General features: G+C 46.1%; 2 protein-coding genes across 3 annotated transcripts; one reads left to right on the top strand and one right to left on the bottom strand.

The window, feature by feature from the left end:
• Positions 1-5,120: 5,120 nt before the first annotated feature.
• LOC128306956 (uncharacterized) lies at positions 5,121-8,127 on the bottom strand. Its single transcript, XM_053044637.1, has 5 exons — positions 7,613-8,127; positions 7,321-7,529; positions 6,804-7,247; positions 6,515-6,737; positions 5,121-6,156 (listed from the first exon to the last, which is right to left on the bottom strand). The coding sequence occupies exons 1-5, from the start codon at positions 7,766-7,768 to the stop codon at positions 6,004-6,006; spliced, it is 1,185 nt and encodes a 394-aa protein (XP_052900597.1). The 5' UTR covers positions 7,769-8,127; the 3' UTR covers positions 5,121-6,003.
• A 365-nt stretch (positions 8,128-8,492) lies between these two features.
• LOC128307047 (NADPH--cytochrome P450 reductase) lies at positions 8,493-23,527 on the top strand. Of its 2 annotated transcripts, XM_053044763.1 has the most exons (8): positions 8,493-8,620; positions 19,386-19,625; positions 19,712-19,904; positions 20,008-20,157; positions 20,870-20,994; positions 21,070-22,165; positions 22,235-22,392; positions 22,480-23,527. In XM_053044763.1, exons 2-8 carry the CDS (start codon positions 19,453-19,455, stop codon positions 22,622-22,624), a joined length of 2,040 nt encoding a protein of 679 aa, XP_052900723.1. In that variant the 5' UTR covers positions 8,493-8,620; positions 19,386-19,452; the 3' UTR covers positions 22,625-23,527. The 2 variants fall into 2 exon arrangements, with proteins under 2 accessions (XP_052900723.1, XP_052900724.1); XM_053044764.1 differs by lacking the exons at positions 8,493-8,620; positions 19,386-19,625; positions 19,712-19,904; positions 20,008-20,157 and adding an exon at positions 20,386-20,689.
• Positions 23,528-25,551: the final 2,024 nt, after the last annotated feature.

Below are 25,551 nucleotides of genomic sequence, written 5' to 3'. Positions count from 1 at the left end.
GAACGAGTGAAGAGAACAATCGACTTAGATTGCCGCGTTTAACGCTACCACAATTTTCGGGTAAATTCGACGAATGGCTCCCTTTTCATGACATGTTCCTTGTCAGTGTTCATGAAAACCAAAACCTTTCGTTGGTAGAAAAAATGCTTTACTTGAAAGGCTCTTTGAAAGGTGAAGCACTAAAGGTGGTGGATGCCTTGCAGGCTTGTAGTGCGAATTATAACGTAGCGTGGACGGCTTTGAAGAAGCGCTATTCAAATGAATATCTTTTGAAGAAACGACACGTGAATGCTATGCTACAATGGCCACGCATGAAAATCATGAGTACGGCAGGGGTTCATGCACTTATTGACTGCTTTGAAAGGAATTTGAAAATTCTTACACAGCTAGGTGAGAATACAGAACAGTGGGGATGTATGATTATTCAAATAATCATCTCTAAGCTGGACGATAACACCCAGCAAAAGTGGGAAAAACACGTGGAAGAGAATGAAAAGAACACGGTGAACGATTTGTTAAACTTTCTGCGCACTCAAACACGCATATTGGAAGCATGTACTGTGGATAGGCCAACGGCGAGCGGCAAATTCATTAGTGAACGGCGTGTTGCGACCAATGTGGCTGCGGAAATAAAGTGCGCAAAATGTGATGGTTCCCACATGGTGGAGCATTGTGAATCGTTTCGAAGTTTATCAGTGCCACGGCGCAGGGAAATAGTGAACGTGAAGAAATTGTGTGCTAACTGTTTAAAGCAGGGGCATTTTCAGGCAAAATGCTGGTCCCGAGTGCGGTGCAATTTTTGTAACCGAAAGCATCATGCTCTTTTACATGGTGACACTCATGCTGAAGAAATTCCCTCTTCGTCTCGTGAAGAGATTCCATCTGCCAGTGGCATTCAAGATGCAGTAGCGAACGCGTCATCGGACAAAAGATGCACATCTGTATTATTGTCGACGGCTATAGTGAATGTGCGTGCATGGGGAAATAATTGGTTGCCTGCAAGAGCATTAATTGACAGTGGATCCCAGGTGAACCTGATGACCAAGGGCCTTGCAGAACGGCTTCATTTGCCTCAACACGAAAGTAAAATAGCGTTGACCGGAGTGGGTCGCTCTAAGGTAGATGTTACTAAGTCGGTGACCACACGAGTAAGTTCGCGAAACAATGGTTTCCAAGCACAAATGGAGTTTCTCGTATTGCCGGCAATATCTAGTTACAGACCAGTGACAGGTGCGCGATTGAACAGGCAGAATCTACCCAAAACCTTGGTGCTCGCGGATCCAGATTTTGATGGTGATCACGAAATAGATTTGTTGTTAGGTTCTGAACTATATGCGTCATTTTTGAAACCGGACAATCGCGGAATCATCAGGCTTGAGATACCTACACTTCCTACCTTCATTAATACCGTTTTTGGTTGGGTGGCAATTGGCAAAACTCCAGTAGTGGCAAATAATGGTGAAACTGCGACTTGTGGCTCGTGCACTCGATTAGAGGACTTAATTGAACGGTTTTGGATTAGCGAAGAGGTTCGTGAGGCGCCGCAATACACTCAAGAAGAAAAGGATTGCGAAGCTCACTTTGTGCAATTCCATCATCGGGATGAGAGGGGCAGGTATGTTGTCAAGCTCCCATTTAAGTCTGATTTGCGAAATCAATTAGGACAATCCGAGTTAACAGCACGCAAGAGATTTTTTCAATTGGAACGCCGTTTCAAGCGGGATCAATGGTTGCGACAAGAATATACGGCTGTGATTAAAGACTACATCGGCAAAGGTTTTTTAAGCAAAGCCACAGAAAAATTAGATAGCGCCGAAGCACACTATTACTTGCCGCATCATCCAGTGATCAAAGGGTCAAGTAACAGTACCAAAGTTCGACCCGTATTCGACGGTTCAGCCAGTACCGACAGCGGTAAGTCTCTCAATGATTTGTTGCTGACGGGACCTGTAATCCAAGAAAACTTGTTGGCGTTGTTAATGAAATTTCGCATGAAGAGCGTGGTGTTAGTGGCAGACATTAAGCAGATGTACCTACAAGTCAAGGTGCATCCTGACCACACTCGTTTTCAACGCATCCTGTGGCGTGAGTCATCCGATCAGCCGTTAGAAGTGTACGAGCTACAAAGGGTTACGTTTGGTTTGGCACCATCCTCCTTCCTGTCCATCCGAGTGCTACACCAGTTGGCGAATGATGAAGGTGTAAAGTTTCCATTAGCAAAGCAAGCACTGTTGGAAGATTTCTATGTGGATGACTACATCGGTGGTGCCACCAGTGTGGAGGAAGCCATCAAGTTACAGGCTGAGCTGACGATGCTGTTAGCCAGAGGAGGTTTTCATCTTACGAAATGGAGCTCTAACAATCCGGAGGCCTTGCGTAACGTGCCAGCAGAAGAAAGAGCAACCTCTAAGGTAAGAATATTTGAAGACTCCGAGGAGCCTATAAAAACTTTGGGCATAGCGTGGCTGCCTGCTTCAGATCATCTGTATATCGAGTCCAACAGTGCGATGAACAATGGGTGTTGGTCCCGTCGCAAGGTGTACTCATTAATAGCGCGCATATATGATCCATTGGGTCTAGTTGCTCCAGTAACGGCGTGGGCAAAAATCAACATGCAGATGCTGTGGTTGTCAACTAGCGACTGGGATCAAGACATACCCACTGATATGCAAGAGAGATGGTATACATTTCAGTCGCAACTGGTGCTATTAAAGGAATTAAGGTTCTCTCGCAAAGCTGTCGTGCCTAACCCCATTGCTATACAGATGCATTGTTTTTCGGACGCGTCCGAGGCTGCTTACGGTGCGTGTGTATATTTGCGATCTATTGATAGCAGCGGGAAGGTGATGGTAGAACTATGCGCAGCTAAGTCTCGTCCAGCGCCGCTCAAAAGAGTAAGTTTAGCTCGGTTGGAGCTTTGCGGTGCGCTGCTTGCTTCAAGGTTGCAGAAAGTGGTACGGGACGCATTAAAGCTTACAGAGGTGGAAATCCTAATGTGGACGGATGCTACAATCGTCCTGCATTGGCTGCGAGCGCCATCCTATTCTTGGGCAACGTACGTCGCCAATAGAGTATCCGAGATACAGGATTTGACGCATGGTTGTTCCTGGATGCATGTGAAAGGAATCGAAAATCCTGCCGACATTGTTTCAAGGGGAGCCTTGCCTAGGGAGCTGTTGGCGTCGCAGGCATGGTTCCATGGTCCATCGTGGCTACAGTGCGCAAAGGAAGAATGGCCGATTAGTGGCGTAATGCCACCTCCGGATGAGGAGTTGTTGGAGCGGCGGAAAATTTCGTTAGTGTCCGCTGTAAATATCGAAGTAAACGACTGGTGCAATAGATTTTCTTCGTATGATAGGCTTCTACGGATCACTGCTTATTGCCTGAGGTTTATTCGGTTTTACCAGCGGAAGTACAAGCATCGTAGAGGAAGCGTTTTAACGCTCAAAGAAATAATGGATGCTAAAACAATCATCGTTCGAATTGAGCAGAGAATACATTTTGCGGCTGATATTAAGGAGCTATCTGCTGGTCAACCTATACGATCAAGATCACCGTTGAAGGCATTGGGTCCTTTTTTGGACGGTGACGGTTTTCTCCGAGTTGGTGGCCGCCTGAATCGCGCTAACGCACTACAGGGCGGCATCAAATTCCCTCTAGCGCTACCCAAGAAGTCTCGATTTGCACGACTAGTAGCGGAATATTACCACCGATTAACGCTTCATGGCGGACCAAGTGCAACACTAAGCACACTCAGGAGAGAATTTTGGCCCGTGCAAGGTCGATCTTTGGTCAACAATGTTTGCAGAAGTTGTCTGGAATGCTACAGGATGAATCCAGTATTAATTCAGCAACCGCCCGGACAGATGCCTGTGGCTCGAGTGACGCCTGCTCGCGCGTTCTCGATAGTTGGTGTAGATTTCTGCGGACCCATTTATTTGAAGCCAGTACATCGGAGAGCCGCTGCGGAAAAGGCATACATCTGCATTTTTGTGTGTTTTTCGGTGAAAGCAGTTCACATTGAATTGGTGGAGTCCTTATCTACACAGGCGTTTTTGTCAGCGTTTCGTCGGTTTGCGTCAAGACGAGGATTGCCGAGCGAAGTCTATTCCGACAATGGTCTCAACTTTCAAGGGGCCTGTAAGGTGATAGCTGACCTATATGCGATGCTGGGCAATGATTCGGCAGTGGAGGATATTTCCAGATATGCCACCAGCGTTGGAATTAAGTGGCATTTTATTCCCCCTCATGCGCCGAACTTTGGCGGTCTTTGGGAGGCTGCGGTTAAGGCGGCTAAACGCGTCTTGCTAAAGGTCGTCGGAGAGCGGCGGTTGGCGTTTGGGGAAATGTCGACGGTGCTGGCGCAGGTGGAGGCACAACTCAACAGTAGACCATTGACTCCATTGTCCGATGATCCTGAGGAGCTTGATGTGTTAACGCCAGGGCATTTTCTCATCGGTGCTCCAATGAACATTCTACCAGAACCTAATGTTGGTGATGTGCCCATTAACAGATTGAAACGTTACGAGGAGTTGCGCAAGATAGTTCAAGATTATTGGGTACGTTGGCGTAGGGAATATATTAGCGAGTTACACAATATACAGCAACGCGGAAGGCCTATAGTAAAGCTAGAAATTGGGCAAATAGTCTTGTTAAAGGAAGATGGGAAGACCCCACATCATTGGCCGTTGGGTCGTATTACGGAGGTGTTTCCGGGCCCTGATGATGTAGTGCGGGTTGTTAATGTTAAAACCAAGAACGGTTTATACAAAAGGCCAGCGAATAGGCTTAGTTTATTGCCTTTTGAAAAAATGACCTAAGAACTTATAGGAAGTAGATTTACTTTATAAATTTTGTAAATTTAGGTGGCCGCTATGTTGGAACTTGTTTACTGTAACGGACAGTCTGTCATTTGAATTTTTTTGCTACTTGGGAAAATGTATTGGGTATGGCAGCACTGCAAGTGACAGTTCTGCATGGATTATTTGAAATAAAGAAAGCGGACACACTCTCGCTGTAAACTAGAACATGAGCAGACGTCTCGATCACTTTGTAAAACAAAAAAGTTATATCACAACGTAGGGGCTGGAATCGCCAAGGTGTTAGAAAGCAACAGATATTGTTTCTTATTTTCTTGAAACTGCGCACAAACGACTCACCCGTTACTTGGTTAGTTGTAACAGAAACGAAATACAAAATTTCAAGCGAGTGCTATTTGTTGTACTTGTACTGGCGAAGTATTTTAATACCGAATGTAGACTCAATGTCTCGCTAAAACCTGGTGGAACATAAATTTCATCTTATTCGAATAAAACACAAAACAGAATAATGATCACATATTAATCTCAAAGCAAGTGGTGTGCTGTGTGTGTGTGTGTAAAATTATATAAAAAAGGTCGCCACGAGACTTGTGTTATGTTCACGATTCATGAAAAGAATAAACGAAAAAAACATTGATAGCACGTGTGAACTCAAGATCAGACCTGCCGTAACCTCATCGATTTTTGACGTATAATAGTAGGATTTCAATAGTAATTAGTGATAGTGTAGCTGTGTTTTAGCTTCCTATATGCATCCCCATTCTGTAACGTTGCTGTTAAATTGCTTCTTTTTTCTTTATGCGCGGTAAGTGCATTATTATGAAGCCGATTTTTGTTTATGTTGAGAGCGGCTTTACATTGCGTACGATGATCGCTAAGTGTTTTGCTAGAACCATTGCTCCTATCATTCCCACCCTACATGTGTTCTTTGCCCTTCTTTCTGCGATGCGCGTGTGTGGCATACCGGAAGATTTTCACGAATCTCATCTTACAGACTATTAATTCTAGCATCCGCTCCTTCACTAATGCCTTCCGAACACATTCCACTATGAGCAATATACACACGCACACAATACACACACACGTAAACACGGCTACATGATACAGAGATTTGAGAGCACGCATTCAATTGATTGCGCGCGCCGAAAAAATAAACAATAACCCCAAAATACGGCTTATTATTTTACTTTCGATTTTTAAACGAACGCTGCGTGAAGCCCTTTAACGAGCGCATCGCCATGGCACGGTTAAAGTGCCGGGTCGCCTTCTGCTCCAATTCGTGGCTGTTCTGGTTGCTTTCATTCGACGAAAGAATCACATATAGCACGCACATCACCTGAAAAAGGAAAGAGAAAACAAAACGTTATATCAAATCTGTCTGCTTCTTTATATTAAGTTAAAACAACTGTACAAACTATCACAATGATTTCAAAACGAAGGTATCGATTTTACTGCAGATAATTTAAAAAAAATACTGTTAACTGTTAATGTTCCAAAAGTTTCAACTTGTCAAGAACTAGTACTAAATCCTGGTAGAGAGCACCTACAATGGATGTGCTACATCTACATAAAACTGATGTCAGGCTGCCCTGGATTCGACAGTCCGGTAGGAGAGAATGTTTACTCAATCGAGGCTAATTACTACTCATCATACTAGTATTTATAATAAAACAATTGTCAATGTTTTAACTTACCAGAAAAATGATGATGATGATGGTAAATATGTGTAACGACGAGGCAGAAATATTTTCCACATCCGCAATTGCCTTCTTGATGGGTTCGTACTGTGGATAAAGTTCCAACGCCTGCCGCAAATGGTTAACCGATTCTTGAAAGTGGCCGTAGGCTTTAAAAATTTCACCCAGTGTAAAGTACTGCCGCCATGCGCTTCGATCCCTTGGCTGCACTTCCAGGGAGCTGCAATAATCAATCATGTTAACATACACGCAAGAATATTTATTGTTAAAGAAAATTTAAACCTACCGTCTGGTTAGGTGTATCGCATCATCCAAATACTGCAGATTGAATAGAACCCGGGCAAGGTTCAGCAAAACCTCCGCGTTCGACGGTGCCATCGCGAGCGCACCGCGGAAACATTCGATCGAATGGCGTGCGTCGCCCTTTATTCGCCAAAAGTTGCCAATTTGATTGTAGAGCTGCACTGATCGTGGTTTTTCGCTTTTCGCCTTCCGTAGGCGCCTTTCCAGTGCATCGATGTCGAAGTTTTTCAACGATTTCGGACCCTTTTTCTTCAAGAACAAATACGCTACCTCCGGCTCGGGTACGATCGGATGGCTGTAGCGTTGCGCAACACCGATCAGATCATCGTAGTAGGTGAAGTTGACCGGTTTGCCGCAATCGAGCACGTCCGATTCCGCACTGACGCTGGTTCCTTTAATGTTTGCGTTCGACCTAATGTCGGAAGCGCTGTAAAAAAGATGGGAAACCAATTTAATTGTTTAATATACTAAAACAAAGGTAATATTGCTGTTATGCTTACGCTTTCGCTAGATTCACTATAATGTTGTCCCGGGCGTGCCGCCTCCATGTATTATCGCGATAGTTAGCCGCGGTGGTAGTGATTATGTGAAACGTTGACTCCTCGTCCTCCTCGGGATGGTACGGATTCAGCAGCTCATCCACGTTGTGCGGCACAAACACACCTTCCCCAGTGGAGGCCGTGTTTTCTGTGGCCTTTGCACTGGAACTCTAAACGGAAGACGGAAGAGTGCAACATATTAGCAAATGAGAAGGCTAAACGAGCCCGGGGCTGATGTATTTTACAACATTACCTGTAATTTGCAGTTCGTACCCCCGGACACACTGACAATTTTACCCTCCTCCGAGTTTAGCTTCCACAGTGTGGAGGTGCGCGAATTGGTGGACAGCACCTGGGTACACAGAATGTACACCAGCCCATAACACACGACCGCTTTTCTGTCGGTCATGGTGGCGTATCGATTACCGACAATTACTCGTATCTATGCACTGTTTTTCCAAAACTGTCCTGGCATATTACTTCGATTTTTGCATAACGAACGGAGAGTGGCTCGCAAACAATTCAAAGCACGCACAAACACACACTCCAAGCGGGGGGGAAAGGGTCGTCTAAAACCTTCGCGTACAAGGTGCAGCTGCAGTACCAGCACCTATTTTTCTTACCAATAAAAAGGTTTATCACCCAGCTGGGAGGATGGGATGCACGAGATTCGTCGGAACACGGGGTGGGAGATTCACGGTAAATGTTTAGTAAAAATATCTTCGCTGGACAATAAAGCCGTGAAAATTTAGCAAGAACAATTTTCTGCTTCTGCCTCTTCTTGTTCCTATTGACAGTTCTCGCGGAGGGGAGAATCGCGTTGACAGCGCTCAGCTTCGAGCAGTTGTACAAGGTGCACGTCAACTAATCAACAACCGAGTGTAGTTTTATGGTAAAGTAGGTAAGTGGAACTAGTTTTTAATTGTAAATCGAACGAAAACCAAGTATTGTCGCGTGCATCACGATGCACCATCGCTCTGTTGCGTTTAACTTGTTCGGAATTCTCATTTTGGTTCGGTTAAGCTGTACTAAGAACTGAACCGGGCGCTATGAACGCATCCTAACAGCCAAAGCATAAATTTCATTTCATAACAATCCCACATGCTAAACATTGCCTTCGTCACTGCTTTTCATGTTGCGCACGGAAGAAGCGGCAGGAAGGTAGTCGTGCATCGTTTTTGTTAAGTTCCCTGTGTTGTTCGTTACAGTTGTGTGTATCCGCGATTAGCTAAAACCCGTGCATAAAGCGAAGAAATCCAAGGTACAGTAGTGGTATCATTATCTATTCAAATATTTTGTACGCTAATCCAAAACAATTGTGGTACTTGATGATCATACTGGAGAAGTGTTTTGCATTCTTCCAATGGTAATCCATACGTTTAGGTAAGAAACGATCAATTAATGCTGATGATGCTGCTTCCAGTATCTTCGATCGCTTGCCACGATCCAAGCTGCCAAGCGCCTTTACGGTTCGATTGTGGGAATTTCATCAACTGCAATCAACATTGACCATGGGCCGCTGCTAAAAAAGCAAACCAACCTTTATTGCCTCTCTTTACCACCTTTTATTTCGATGCTGTTACTTTATCACTTTGGTGTATCGGGCCTCCATGTATTTCACAATGATCGTCATCTCATGGCTTTCTGTGCCGACTTATCGAGAGGATGCACCGATAACGGATGCGATCGGTAACTTTAACCCAACCTTGAAAGATATTAATTATCTTAATTGCATATCGCTGCACTGCAACGTTTGCTGGCGGTAGCCCAACAAAGGTAATGTTTTATTGCCCGCAATCTTTTCATCCCCAGCACCATCGAAAGCATTGGCCTACATTCATGCCGCAGCCTTTCAAACGGTGTAGGACGTAGGAAAACGTCGGCAAGTTAAAATTAGGTTGTATAAAGTGAAAATAGACGAGAAACTGATGAAAGGATGAAAGTGACAGCGTCAATTACGTTTTTTTTGGATCGAGTTTCAAATTTTTGTAGTTTCATTATCATTTGCAGACGGAGACGGGCTGAGGTTCGAGAGGGTTGAATGTGAGGCTTTTTAGGTTTGGAATTTCGCAACTACGCACATGATCTTGCAGATTGTCGAGCCTCCGAACACAGGCTTTGTGTTTGGTCCGATTAGGTATTGTACGGTCAATAAAACGGAAGTTGTCCAAGGGCTATGGTACTCCTCGTCGATAGCTTCCAGGTCAGTAGGGCAGTGTGAGATTTAGGAGGAAATCTCCCTTGTTGCCATGCACTAGCGGAAGTGCATTCTTATCAGACTTTCTTGTGCAATCATAACGTAATCTATTAGATGACTAGGATCTATCTCATCTATCTTCTCAGGTCTAGCCTCGATGGTGTTGTTTTCAAACGTTCCGATGGTATCGGACGATTCTACTATTGCGTCAAATTGATGAGGCGTTGTAGCTGTAGCTAGAGTCCACTGCAGAACTTTTGAGCATTTGAACTAGTGTCGTTCTTCGAGTCTATCGTTCGACAGCAATTCACAAACCTATCCCAATAAGTGCATTCTCTCGAATGCATTTGTACAGGAATAAGCACTGTCGGGTGAATTGCGCCATAGTGGAATGGCGATTAAAAGTTACATCAACCAAAGCACACTTGCCAGTTGACTACGCTAGATGAAACAGCTCTCCTGGCCCCGATCACCATTTTACATCTTGCGCTCATGCGAGACCCGGCATGATCGGGTTGACAAGTTTGGAGAAGTCTTGGCGATTTTCTTTTCATAGGCATCGTCCACTCTCCGGTAAAACCCCTCCAGTGGTGTGATGTTGCGGTGTCTTGCATCATCCCGAACCTCACCAGACCTCGTCAGATATGTTTATATATATATATATTACTCTCTTTCCTTGCCCGTGTAGACGAGCGCGTAGCTTTCGGGCGATTGGGTTATGAAAGTGAAAGCATTCGGGGCACAGTGTAGAAGAGAGTACACCAATTTGCAGTAAAACCCAGTCGGCGTTCGTGTGGCCCCGCCATGAGCTCGGATTCCAGCATCGTGCGTCAGCGTTGTCGTTGCTGCACACCGCCATCTCTCCACGGCTCAGAATCATCGCACCGGGGTAGCCACCGGTTTTAACCTTTTCTGGTCACCAGTGCGTTCCACAGGGCCACACGATTGCATTTCTACCGTGTGTGGTCAAGCGGGGGTGACCTCGAACGGTGTGCGCGACAGTGGCGCAATTCGCATCGCGCCGATCTTGCAACATCGTGTGTGCGGTGCGGGTTGGCTACCGACTCAGAAAGGTATCTTATCGGACCCGCACAACCACTCCGGGGTCGGATATGGGGAAACCGATTGTTGGTTGGTTACCTGGTCGAAAGGAAGTGCCGCTCTATCGGTCGTGACCGCGTACGCCATCTTTACCGCTCTGGTGCATCGGAAAACCGTTGCCTTGATTTGCCTTCCTGCGTGACAATGCCCAACACCACGCATTTGTTGCGATGATATTACTCCGGTCGGTAACCAGCGGCTGCGTTTGCGCAGTGTCATTTCCCGTATCGCAGAAATTGACCAGTCATTGTGGTGCACGTGTAACTTGCGACCGTATGGAGAACGGTTTTGCCCGCAACGCTTTGATATATCACGATTAGAGGAATTTCAAGTATCTGCCGTTTGTTCTTTTATAGTCCCTTCAAAGAGATTCGGATATTGGAATCATCGTGCCACGCTAAAAACAAAACCCCTTATAAGTACTTCAGCGGGATACTGGAATTGACACAAATTAAGGTTATTCTTGGGAACCTAAAAACAAAACCCCACTGAAGGTGATTCATAGATGTAACGATGAGCTGCCAAATCGTAAGAAAGGTGACATTTATTCCCCCCGCTTTGCAGCGCAATTAGGCTCATGGGCAGTGCGTGGAGTAAACGCAAAGCGCAAGAAACTCGTAAACCATCGTTTAAAAGTGGCGTTAACATAAAATTAAAAAAAAACACAAACAACGAAGATCACAAAACATTTACGTCACAGGTCCGGCATATCCGACTGCTGCTCGTCCATAGTGCGTGGCAAATCGACATCTTGCCGTCGGTTCTGCAACCACCCGGAAAGCAAATTCCATGGGAAGTCATACACCGGTGTGACGTAAGGCGCACCTGACAACATCACTGCGAACTCTTCGCCGTTCTTCAGCTTGATTCGGGCATGTACGTGGGCTCTTGCAGCAACGCAAATCATTGCCTTGCGAAATCTTCCACCCTATCCATTTACAGCGTTACAGGGCGCCAGCGTATCTGAGCGCGAAAAACCCCGCAAGGATTCAAATGTGTGGACAACGGTCGAGTGGTTCGTGTCGTCTAATGACGTCGGCCTCGGTCTACCGGTGGGATTTTCCATCTCGTTTGCTTCTGGTACTTGAGACGTCTACTGTTTCGGAATGCTGCTACTTGGGCAGCAACTTTGAAGAAGTGTGCACATCGCTTCTGGGCGTCGCGGTGTCACATAGCCCAGTACAAAGCACCGCACCATGCTAATCAGGTGGCAATTGACGATATGTTCTGGGAGACGTACCACGAATTTCTCGCCTTCCGCAACTGCTCGCGCTCCAGTGCGGCCTTCTGCAGGTTTCCTGTTCAACGAGGGGGGGTTAGACACTATCCGGCGTGTTGTTTGCAAACTCGGACGGACATGAAGCAGGGTCGGACCATCGTACCCCCTGATACGTGCGCTGGGGTTGAGCAAATTGAAAATTCTCGAATGCTAATCCAATCGACGTTCGCTATCGATTGGGGGGGCTATATCATGCTGCACACCTTTTAGCTCTACCGATTAACCGTTGCACTGTACACCTCGGTGCTGAGGAGGGGAGTTTCTGGGGCGCTTATCCAGTTTCGTTACTGCAAATGCACCAACCGGAGAACCATCGCCTAGAGGTGGGAAATGGCGGTTGAAAAGTGTGAGTGTTGGTCAAGCCGGCTTATTAGCCCACCTTTAGGCAGGTCTGCATATGAAATCGCTTTCCTGCAACAGTTGACCATCGCCAATAACAGCAGCAGCATGCACCAGTTTCTCTTGCGCTTTGACCTCGGCGGTTTCCGTGTGCTGCCTGACTCAAGGCACGTATACAGCATGCCCACGCTCAACAAAACGCTGAAAAAAAGATGAGTATCTGAGCCACGATGATCAGCTGTTGTTAGGTCGCCTTTGATTAGCGCCGTTTTGTGTTGGTGGCGTCCGTGTGCGTGCTACAATGCTTCCAGTATGTTCGATAACTTTGCTCTCTATCCCGCACAAGCTAAGATGATGTTGCTGCCAAATGGGGGAAAGGGAGGGTTTGATGAGTGTTGCTTCCGCGTGAGTTGTTGCGCTGCAATCGATTGCAAACGCCACGCACTATTACGTGCGGGAGGATGTTTCATGCTTGCATTGTGTGCATGCAGCTTCTGCACGCCGCCGTCACTAGGGGTCTGTATGCGAGGGAAGGTCATACACGAGCGAGCCGCTGAAACCGAGAGAGGGTAAAGCGAGAGAAGGTGATGAACGGCGAAATGTGTGGTGCCGCTTTCATGATTTACCTCGGCCTTGCATGTGGTCCATTGTCACGGCCGGACGGTTCTTTGGGTCAATGCGGGTCGAGCTCCACATAGAACATGTTGTTTGGGGGACGCCATTAGCAGAGTTAGCAAATATCCACTAACGCGCACTTGGAATTTTAATGCTGAAAGGGTTGTTAAAGTTGCACAAAAACAGACGTCAATAGTTGCCGTAACAGAAACACAAACAAAAAGGGAAACGATCACCGTACATTGCTGGATGAACTCAGCTTCAGGGACACTTGTACGTCACCTGTCTTTGCGCACTTGTCACAAAACACTCCAACCATCACTAATAACACTAGAACTACTGGACTAAACATTGTTACGGAAACGCTACATAAATTTTTGGGGTAAAACTTCTCTACCGTAGTTGATGCATGCGTATTAGGACGTATTAGGACATAATCCAGATTTTCGAAATTGTTTGTAGAGTAACTATTAAAGAAAAATGCTTATAACGTTTGGTAGTTCTAGTGTTAAAGGTAAGGTGACCAAACGCTATGTCACCGAACCTGTGCTAGTGGTCTGAGCCGTCGTGAAGAGTTTGACAAAGGAAGAATGGAAATAACCTGGGAAGGGAGGGGGGTGGCATAAGATTAAACGCGAATTGTTAAATTTCACCACATTAAGCCACCACTGGCAGGGGGTAAACGAACCCCCATAGCTGGTTTTTTGTTTGCTGCAGTTGCTGACACACATGCGAATCCAACGGACTTTGCACCAATGTCAGATTATCTTGCGTGCGGTTTGCATTCTCACACCTCACCGATAGTCAGTCAATAATATAGGCCGATTGTTCTTATCTGTTATTGTACCGTGTGCTATTCTCGGACAGGAAAAGCCTTGCCTTGGAAAAGCTAGAATGCCTTGGTAGAATACAGTTTGATCAGGTTTTTTTTAAGGATTCTGCAATTAGCCCCAAACTAGCCTTAAACAAGCGAGATTAACTGTGATGCAGAGTTGTACGAAACAGTCCATTGCAGACGACATTCGCGGCTGTGATGGTAATTAGTAGCACCCAGTTTATCCACTCTCATTGTACGTCAGATACATGGTACCAAATATACCAGAAATTCCAAATCTTCACAATCAGTTAATGCACGATGACGTAGGATGATGAGGCAAATATTTTACCCATTGCTCTCTATCAGCACCGAAACGGTGGATTTGTTTTTGTGTTTCCACCGTGTTGAATAGCCTTTTTTTTTGTGCGGTGCACATAAATTGCCAACTGACAACAATATTGATGATTTTTGCGATTTTGGATCCTCTAGCAAGGTCAGAACCTCGTAAAGTACAGGTTTAGTCTCTGATAAGAAAGACACCAGGCTTAGTTGTGTGCGTCTGCCTCAGACTATGAACTACGTATGACAAATTGTTGCTAATGCTCAAAATACACGATGGTTTTAGCATCCCACTGGGGGTTCCGTCTAACGCAATACAACGTGTGCATGGCATGACGTGGGCAACATACTATGCAGTCACATTGTATACTCCACTGACTCTTACGGTCATGGTGGCGCAGTTAGCTGCTACAAAATTGTCACGCAATTGGCATGCTTTGGTGGCGGTATCATCTCGCAACACCGATATTCCTCCCGCGACCATCAATTTTCACTGACAAAAGATCGGAACGTTTCCTTCAAATAATGGAAGGAGGCCCAGCACCCGTGATGTGGGAAGTAAAACATACACAAAAAAAAAGACCACGAGAATGACTAGCCAAATCTTCACCCAGCTGGACGCTTCCGCGAGACGGTGTTGGAACGTGTGGTGAAGGTTTGGCGGGACTTTTCAGCCTTGATACGGGCTTCATCGGGCAATGACGGTGTGTACACCCTTCGCATCTCGGCTGAACATATGTCTCGGAGACGATGAGTTGAAGTTCCTTAATTTATCGCGATAAACTTCACACCCAACTACATACAAACGGGCCACGCGCACACACGCGTAGTGTGACTGTACATGCTCGGTATCTTATCAGCATACACAGGCCCCAAGCGTGTGTCCATGCTAGCAAAATGATAAGGTCATGGCGCCCGTACACCTTTCATTACAAACCCCTACCCCGGTTCCGCACCGTGCGTGGTTGTGCTGCGTCATGACGGTCTTGGTGCCCAGAATCTTTGGGGAGATACGCGATCCTCCCGCCTAGTGGTTCACTGATTCACCCCGGAAGTATAACTTATGATCGGAGATCCGTCGGAGATCAAACTCGTGTCCGATACATGTCTGAAAGGTATAGGCCAATGGTAAGGTCTTGTGTTAGCTAGAATTACAGGGTTTTACAATAAACTAAAATGTGGAATCGCGTGAACAATGTCGTGACAGCCAATTCCGACACAGGCTGTTTACGTGCACGTGTACTGCATATGATTTGTTTAAAATCTCGTAGAAATTTTGATTATTATTTCGCAACTCTTCAAACCGTATTCACAACATTATTCATGCTATTCAGCATCATTATCATTCTCTCTGCTCATCTTATTCTCTTACGCGATTAAGAAAGTCTGGCACAGGTATATATTATGTATGTTGTAAAACCCTGTAATATTCAGAACATTGACACATAGATGCTTAACTTCGGGTATATTTATCAAAACCTCTAGAATGCAAGCAGTTGCCACACTGGATCTATAAATCAGGTGCACGCACTAGCTACCTGTTCGCACCGTACTTCAAAGATCTCTGTCGTCCATCGTATGGCTATTAACGAGTGTGTGTGTGTGCGGTTTCTTCTGACGGGGAATCCGCTGGAAGCTGAAACGCAGACGAAATGGAACATAAACATACCAGCTCCCTCCCAACCCCACCCCACACACACACACACACATACACGCACGCACGCAAGAATTCAACATCCAAGATCATACATCGGGGTGGAGGGATGTAGCGTATGCGTGTGTGCGTTTTTTTTGTTGTTGTTCTTGCTATGTGCGATCGTTTCGTACGGGCGTTTGGTGTTTTTTTTTTGCGTGCGGCCGCGGCATTATTTGTTCGTGCAAATCGGTATATTAAGCGTGCAGGGGGTGGCGATGGTGGCGGATTACCCTTCCGCGGATTGCACGCGTGTAGCGAAAAAAAAAAGACGGCAAGGGCGAACGATACGATGCGCTCACAGGGTAAGTGGACGTGAGACGCGGTTGCGGATGCGCATGTTAATCATTGTGCTGCAAACCTCCCCTGCCCCATCAAGCGGCTCACGACGGAGTGGAAGGGTGGACCTCTGCTGGAGGGTGAGCAATAGGGGTGAGGTGCTTTCGAGGGGCGAGTAGATAGGGGTGTTGGTGCGACGCAATCTCGGTGGGTAAACAGGGGTGGTTGATGGGGCAATCTCTCCAGCCGAACGGTGCCGAATGTGACGCGACGCAGCCCGCTGGTTAGTATGGTTCGAGTGTTCAACGATATCGGCCACCACATCGCGGAGCGGACGGTAATCGAACAAAAACAGTACGCCAGCAAGTAACAGGCACAGCAACAGGGCGCGCGTACAAACACACACACAAACACACACACACACCGACGGGGGTTCGCGAGTGTGTGCGAACGTGATCGACGAGGTGTGTAGCCGTCTTTGGTAGCGAAGAGAGTGACCAGCGGAAAGGTAGTGATCCCCAATCTTCCGGATATTGTATTGTGAGGAGGGGTGGGGGAGGGATGGGCACAGGGTGAAGGGATGAGGAGGGTAGTGTCATCCTAGGACGGAGATGAAGAATGTACGAAGTGTGATGCGCATGCGTTTTTGGTAATCCAATGCCCAAAACCCGGTGTCTACACATACACATGCGTGTGTGTGTGTGTGTGTGAGTGTGTGATCTGTGATCTCGCGACACTTTCGGCGCTCAATACCCAGCATCATCATCATCATCATCATCGGAGCGATGGTGGCCGATGACGATGATCCGATCATCCATCCGCATCCACAGATTCTTCGAGCGGAACGTATTTAAGATTAAGAGTAAAGGGACCTGGAATATACAGTGGAGGGCGATGTTCTTCCCCGGGTAATCCACTGTAGAACTTCGCTGAACATGTAGAATTTTCTTGAAGAGCATCTGGAGAAGCGTCGTGAACCAAGGCACGCACGCACGCAATCGTGATACACGAAATTGTCCAAGTGTTTGAAGGGTCGTTGATGATACCAGGAAATGCGAACTATCTTGAGTTGAACGCGTGTGACGTCAAAGTGACCACGAATTTGCAAGTGTCAAAAGGTTTTGGAGCACACCAATATTGAGGAGCTTCGTCGGAGCTATTAACACAAGGGGTGGACAGGATAACGATGGGCGGTAGGATGATTTGCACTTTTTGCCTATAGCTCCACCGCGAACGACCGAGAAGCGGAAGGTTAGCAACATCATCACGCATGCCTTCGGCCATTGGGGCTTTCTTTATTCTTCGAGATTGTTTTACTGAGCGCGCGACACACCATGATTGACTACCGGCACTGCTCTACATTCTGCTCCTGTTTGGTAGAATTAATTTGAATTTGACTATGAGCAGCAGAAGCCCCATCAGCGGGAAGACATGTTGCGTGTGTATGCTTTGTATGTAAAGCGTTTCCCATGTCACTTTCCCTCCGTTTCTTTGCGTCCTCGCTGTTGGAGTAAATTGCTGCAGCTGAACCGGATCCGGCACGGTGTTACAATTCTCGCCACTCTTGTTCAAGGCTACGTCCATCCAATACCGGCACGACTTCAAGTGGGCATAGTGTTTGTGTATGCACGAATGTGTGTGTGTGTGTGTGAGTTATATGAGTATTTTGGTGTGTAAAAGTCATTCCATTTTGGCAAAGGTCGAAATAATTTGTGCTGAGGCCGACTCAGCAATCTAGTGGAAAGCGATAGACATGTAGCAGATTGTGCCTTGTCTGCAACACGATGTGGTCCTACACCACCATACAGAGCAACAACTGCACTCTGGGATATGTTGTCTAACCACCGGGCGCGGGACTGTGGGGCAGTGGGGTCATCCGAAAGAAAAGAAGGCAACATACACGCAAAAAAGAAAACATTATGCGAAGCTACACGTAGCAATAATGAAAATGTCGGCAACTCTCACTATCAACCACACACCGTTCGCTGCCGTTCACTACTCCCTTGATTGGGCCCTTCTGCTGCATATTTCCAGCGGCGACGCACTGCTTTTCGTTCTGCCGATTGGTAACACACAACACACACCCCCTTTTAGAGTAACCGTTACGGAAAGGTAGCCAGCGAAGAAAAAAAACGGCAAAACATACAATCAAAGTACAATTATGCTCTCCATCAACAATGGGCCGGCGGGTGGATTGGGCAAACGATATTACTATTGCATTTTGCATGTGCTCAAATTCTTCCAATCTTCAGTGTGAAAGGCAGAAAATGAATGCTCCAAAGCCGAACGAAACAAGGATCAATAATTTATTGAGAAATTGAATATCTATTACCCAGGTACCCTGGTACGGCGATAATACTAGTGCGTTCCTTTAAATATCCATCTTGGATCATGTCTGAAGCCAAGAACAAAATCATGCGCTGTACTAGACCATCTGATTGTGGATTTATGAATAAGTCATATACTTCTTCTAACGCATGGTAATTTCTCACATACGACTAGGATTTGCAACTTACAGGGCATTCTACAGTTGCTCCACAGGTTTTCGAACACCAAGAGCTTTTAGAACTGGGCAACTAGGGTTGGGTGAATCTGAGTCAGATTCGTGAATTGGAATGAATTTTCGAACTGAATGAATGAATCTAAATCTCTATTTGAAAGATTTAATGATCAGCCCAGATTTATTACCTAAAAAAAACTTTCCCCAACTACCAAAAACCGTCACTTTCGCCTGGTTTAAAGATTCGTGAATCTTTTGAGAGTCGATTCCTGATTTGAATGATTCCTCACTAAAGATTCATATGGATGGCTCTTCTTAAAAGATTAATTTAGCGCTTCTCCTTGTTTGCCGCCACAACAACCTCAAGAGGTCGAAGCACCTGGCATTGCTGGTTCTTTGAACTTTATTTACACGTAGTGGGATACTTAGTCCTGCGTACAGGGTACTTGTCCGGATAGAGTTTTAGACCTGTTCTGTTATGTGAAGACCGGCACCGTTACCGAATACATCGGCACGGTGGCGGTAACTCAAAGCAAGCAACACTAGTTGCTATACATCCCACAAGCCATAAGGCAACTGCTGTGATTTTGTGGTGTCCAATGAGACGTGGAGGAATACGGTGCGGTTAATTATCAAAGCTTGTAGCTTCGCGTAAAGTGATAAGATAAAGACATAAATAGGGTAAACTCTCGGGTGAAACGTGTGGAGCTATGTTGCTACCAGACCAAATTTTGAAGCTAACACTTTTTCCAGAATTTTCCAGCCTGTGCTTTGTTATATACGGATGTAATTCTACGTTTACACCCCTGCCAAATTGTGCAAATTCTATATGTATCTTTGTGCTTTTTTTGTTTCCTCTTCTCCCAGACAGCTTTTGCTATCCTTTGTGTGTTTAGACGTGGATTAGGCTAGAACGAGTTTGTTACAGACACAAATGGACGCCCAGGCAGAAACCGAAATGCCCACGGGTAACGTAAGCGACGAGCCGTTTCTCGGCCCGTTGGACATCATCCTGCTCGTCACCTTGCTGGCCGGTACCGCTTGGTATCTGCTGAAGGGCAAGAAAAAGGAAAATCAAGCTAGTCAGTTCAAATCCTACTCGATCCAGTAAGTATGCAGTGGAGTGGCTTCCGGGATTTGTTCTTTTTTAGACACGCACTCACTATAAACACACACCGCAAATCGATTCGCAGACCTACAACGGTAAACACCATGACGATGGTGGAGAACTCGTTCATCAAGAAGCTGCAATCCTCCGGTCGTCGTTTGGTGGTGTTCTACGGTTCCCAAACAGGCACGGCAGAGGAATTTGCCGGCCGTCTGGCAAAGGAAGGAATCCGCTACCAGATGAAGGGCATGGTGGCCGATCCGGAGGAGTGCAATATGGTAAGTAATCTCATGTACAAGGCGCGAAGAAACGCGATGCAGCCGATTTATTGCATCTAAAAACATCTTTCGCCTCTTGCACTTTTTCCCCACTTCCCAACAGGAAGAGCTGCTGATGTTGAAAGACATCGACAAATCGTTGGCTGTGTTTTGCCTGGCCACGTACGGCGAGGGCGATCCGACGGACAATTGTATGGAGTTTTACGACTGGATTCAAAACAACGATCTGGATATGACCGGTTTGAATTACGCGGTAAGTAATTGGCCGCACACGGCACCTCGGACAGTCGGTGGTTGATGGGTTTAAATTGGGTTGGTTTCGTGCTGATACCGTGCGAGAACCGTCATCGTTGCGCAAGTTCGTGCAGCTGCTTGAATCGAGCAGTATCGGTTTTTGACAGGCAGCATTTGTCAGTCAGTTCATTCGTAACGTGCTGCTGGTGAGCATGGTGTTGCGGACAGTGTGGTGTAACCAGTTCACCGTTCAAGATCTCTATCAGCATCAAAGCATCAATCAATAGGAATATGAAACTAAAAAGGACTTTTAGGTTAAAGTAAATAAGTGGCCTAGCACAGTGCCCGTCGGTTGGCCGTGGGTGTTTCAGTGAAAAAAGAGTATGAGTGTACTGGCAGGCACCCGGCATGGCTGTTCGCGGTTCATGGCGCAAAACAGTATTCATCAGCTGTACCTTGCACCGATAGTACAATGTCTGCCGAGCGTCGAGCGCTTGCTGCTCGGCAGGAAGCGTGATCATCGTAGCAAGTTTAGAAAGAAATACATGCAGGTACCCTTGAAGTGATTGCCCGTTCCCAACACCCACTGCACGGTTACGTAACGTTGTCTGGGTCATTGCTACGTTTGAACTCTTTTCGCGTGAATCGTTTGACACGCAATATCCGCGTGACTCTTTCCACGATCACGATTGTATTTTTGATGGGCCTTCTATGATCTATTTACTTTGCAGGTGTTTGGCCTCGGCAATAAAACGTACGAGCATTACAACAAGGTCGGCATCTATGTGGACAAGCGGCTGGAGGAGCTCGGAGCGAACAGAGTGTTTGAGCTTGGACTAGGCGACGACGATGCGAAGTAAGTTGTGTTCATGTGGACGCCATGTTCATCCTTATGCTAGCCATGGTTTATATCCTTCCCATCACCCACCAGCATTGAGGACTATTTCATCACGTGGAAGGAAAAGTTTTGGCCGACGGTGTGCGATTTCTTCGGCATTGAAAGTACGGGTGAGGATGTGCTGATGCGACAGTACCGTCTGCTGGAGCAACCGGATGTCGGTGCGGACCGCATCTACACCGGCGAGGTGGCCCGTCTACACTCCCTCCAGACACAGCGCCCACCGTTCGATGCGAAGAATCCGTTCCTGGCACCGATCAAGGTAAACCGGGAGCTGCACAAAGCCGGTGGCCGTTCCTGCATGCACGTGGAGTTCGATATCGACGGCTCGAAGATGCGATACGAGGCCGGTGATCATCTCGCCATGTACCCGGTGAACGATCGCGATCTGGTCGAGCGGCTCGGCAAACTGTGCAATGCCGACCTAGAAACCGTGTTCTCGCTGATCAACACCGACACGGACAGCAGCAAAAAACATCCATTCCCCTGCCCGACCACCTACCGTACCGCGCTGACGCACTACCTGGAGATAACCGCGCTGCCCCGTACGCACATCCTCAAGGAACTGGCCGAGTACTGTTCGGAGGAGAAGGACAAAGAGTTCCTGCGGTTCATCTCGTCAACCGCGCCGGATGGCAAGGCAAAGTATCAGGAATGGATACAGGACAGCTGCCGCAACGTGGTGCACGTACTGGAGGATATCCCGTCCTGCCAGCCACCGATCGATCACGTGTGCGAACTCTTACCGCGTCTGCAGCCCCGCTACTACTCCATCTCTTCCTCGTCGAAGATCCACCCGACGACGGTACACGTGACGGCGGTGCTGGTGAAGTACGAGACAAAAACGGGCCGATTGAACAAGGGTGTCGCCACGACATTCTTGGCCGAGAAGCACCCGAACGATGGGGAACCGTTGCCGCGCGTACCTATCTTCATCCGCAAGAGCCAGTTCCGACTGCCGCCGAAGCCGGAAACGCCAGTTATAATGGTTGGCCCCGGTACAGGGTTGGCACCGTTCCGTGGCTTCATACAGGAGCGTGACTTTTCCAAGCAGGAGGGCAAGGAAATTGGACAGACGACGCTATACTTTGGCTGCCGAAAGCGTACGGAGGACTACATATACGAAGACGTAAGTAAAATGTTTCGGAGTCTGTGTTGAAATGACAATGATTCATTGTTTTGTATGTATGTTTTGTAGGAGCTGGAAGATTATTCCAAACGAGGCATCGTTAACCTGCGTGTTGCCTTTTCGCGTGACCAGGAGAAGAAGGTTTACGTGACGCATCTGCTCGAGCAAGATTCCGACCTGATATGGAACGTTATCGGCGAAAATAAGGGACACTTTTACATCTGCGGGTAAGTGTAGCAATCTTCCACGTGCGCCCATCACGATCTTCGCTATTTGCTAATTGTGTTTGTTTCTTATGTTCTCTGTATATTTAGTGATGCGAAAAATATGGCCACCGATGTGCGAAACATTCTGCTGAAAGTCATTCGCTCAAAGGGTGGTTTAAGCGAAACTGAAGCACAGCAGTACATCAAAAAGATGGAAGCCCAAAAACGATACTCGGCGGACGTGTGGAGCTAATCGTTCGGTCGACAACCACCTACCGCTCTACCAGTGCGCAAATACACGTTTAAAACAAAAGACACACACATACACACGATACGCCTTCACATCAGCTAGCGGGGTGGGTAATGTTTTTCAACGTCAGGATCAAGCACTTGTTTTTAAGTCTGTATTTTTTTTTGTTATTGCTGTTGATTCGTGCAGCATACGAGTGTTAAGGTTGCAGTTTCTTACTTTCGTAACGTGTAGAGATCTTAGTCGAAGCTCGATGTGTTTTTTTTTTTTATTTGGGGAGGGTTACGTTCAGTTTAATATCGACGTTAATGGTGCTGCACGCATGTAATCGCGTGAACGCGTGGTTGGCGTTGTGATAGTTTTCTATTTCGTTTATTATTGTTTTGTTTAATGAAGACACAGATTTAATTTAAAGAAGAAATTAAACAAAACAATCACATTTTTAGTCTGTCTTCGCGGGAGACTTTCGTGAGCGTTAACCGTCCCAGGGCGATCGTGTGCGATAATGAGCGATTCAGACACATAAACCATTGCGGGGCGCATTACGGTCAAATCGGTAACGCAAACAGGTAGCAAATCATTCACACACCACCATAATTTACTTTTACGGTCGCCTTGTATTGTATTTCCGACGACGGTTTCGTCACAATCATCGTTCGCGCGTGTACCGTTAACGCGATGCTCGATAAAAGAAAGCGCGGGCGAGAAGGAATGAAAGTAAGTAGATGTGTAATAATGGCATGTTTGTAATAAGGGGAAAACAGATATACTTTTTTATATTCATATACAAACGTTAAAATCCACAGTACACATCGAAGAAAGAGATCAAAATGTGTCGGTACTCGTACAGGGGGGAAACAGTAAATGTTCTAGCGATGGAATGTAATAAAACTATATTGAAACTTGTATGGTGTCGTTGCGCTTTGCTTTTTTCCTTCACAACCATCCGAAGCAAATGGCGTTGTGAAATCAATCGGCGTGGCGATACAATGCGGTAAAAGGAAACTACATGGCGATTGTGAAAGAACAAATTGGATAAACTTTTCAATTGCAGCATCGAATACGTTGAATTTGACCACTCATCCAAATATTTATCATCACAGACTTCCTTCACTACTGCTTCAAAAGTTCCAAACTCAAAATCAATGTTTTGCGTTCAACAGAGTATACTAACTGCTAGAATTAACTGTAGGATTCCCTCTATAGCCTTTATTTCTCTCATCAGACTTATAGACGACTGTTTGAAAAATATACAATCGTGGTTGTACCTGAGTAAATCTTACCAGATCTTTACCAGCAAAGAGGCGAAAATTTACTTAACCTTACTTCCTCATATAAAACATTTGTTTTTAACTTATTTTAATGTATTCTTTCCAAATGTCGTCGGCTTTGCTGAATAAGTTAAGTGCAGAGAAAGTATTAAACTATGTATCTTTGAAGTAGTGCTAGGGTGAGCGATTCTGTGACACAGAGCACAGAGCAGCCGACAGTCGGCGATACAGCAATGACAGCAATTTTGCGGGTTTTTCCCGGATTATAGCGGTCCGCTCTAGTAGCGCATCTCCATTGCTCTAGCTACTCCATTGCGAAGTGACTCCTCACTCGTTATAGTTTAGATTACGACGCACCTGTAGTAGTCGTTCAGCGCTTGATTGAGCTGAACTTCATTCTCATTAGAACACTCTCCTATATCTTCATCCCCTTCGTTGCCTTCGGAATTACTTGCCATGGTGGTACTTCCGCTGACGTCCATCATCTCTGCGAATATTGTGTAGGATAGAACAAATAAATTAAGGTTAAAGACGAATGTACTCGACAAATGTGCCAGATTACCGTACCTGTATGCCAGGCAATACCATGAGACAACCATTCTCTAACGTCAGCATTCTTCGCAAATTTCGCCTTTTCCCATGGTTTCCGCAAACAAACGTGTATCCCGGAATTCGTCGAGCATGGACTGGATGGATAGACCACAAACTCTCGCGCCCTCTTCTTCCGCGACAGCTCAACGTATGGTTTACGAAATTCCGGTCCCATTTCCTACGAATGTATTACATCATGTGGAAGGCATGCAAAGAATTAGAACCCAAATAGCCTGAAACGTTTTAAATCGAATCATAACGCTGCTTAGTGAAAAAGCGAACCGTGTGTGAACCTTGGGGGTGCTTAAACCGCACGCAGCGCACGATGGAACTATTGAGTTCCAAAGTAGTCGGTTAAAGGTTCCCGACGGAACTATGCGGTTCTTTTGGAAGCAGAAAACATGAAAAAGAATGTACACGAAAATGTTAACTTTTTCCATTTAGATTGGTATCATTTATATATGTATTTTGTAGGGTGAGACGTAATAAACCTAAATGGCCGATTTAGTGAAGTAGTTGTTCTGTTGTCTCTGAAAACCCCTAGGTTCGATTCTCCTAAAATGATAATTAATAAATAAGAAAAAAGAAACATAAAGCCATAAATATGAACAGCTCCACCGTGTAGTCAGGCATTCACATTTTTTGACGTTTTGGCCGAGGGCTGCTTAAAGGTTCCTTAAAAGTTCGCGATACTTCAAGGCTGGTTATCTACTGCAAACGACCTATTTAAAGATCGATCTTTAGCGTTGCCAAATTGGCTGCTAAAACAAATCTGGCTACTTGGGAAGCTTCCCTAAGGTTGAAATATCACATTTTTTATACTTACTACCCAGATAGGCAATGCAAATCGTGTAGCTGTACTCATAGCGTCATACATTCATCCCCTGCATGTAGTCATAGCAACCAATGGACAAAATCAAAGTAGGCATGTTTTGTGGTTTCGTTTGCTCGTTTTCATCCAAAATGCGCAGTTGAGATCGTACGGCCATCTAGTGCACAACAAAAACCTAGTTTCGTGCAAATTGTGGAGAGTTCGCGCCTTGAAACTGCTACTGAAACTGAATTTGT

Source organism: Anopheles moucheti, chromosome X, assembly GCF_943734755.1.
Source record: "Anopheles moucheti chromosome X, idAnoMoucSN_F20_07, whole genome shotgun sequence".
NCBI classification, from domain to species: Eukaryota; Metazoa; Arthropoda; class Insecta; order Diptera; family Culicidae; genus Anopheles; species Anopheles moucheti.
This window is presented reverse-complemented; position numbering and strand designations above follow the sequence as displayed.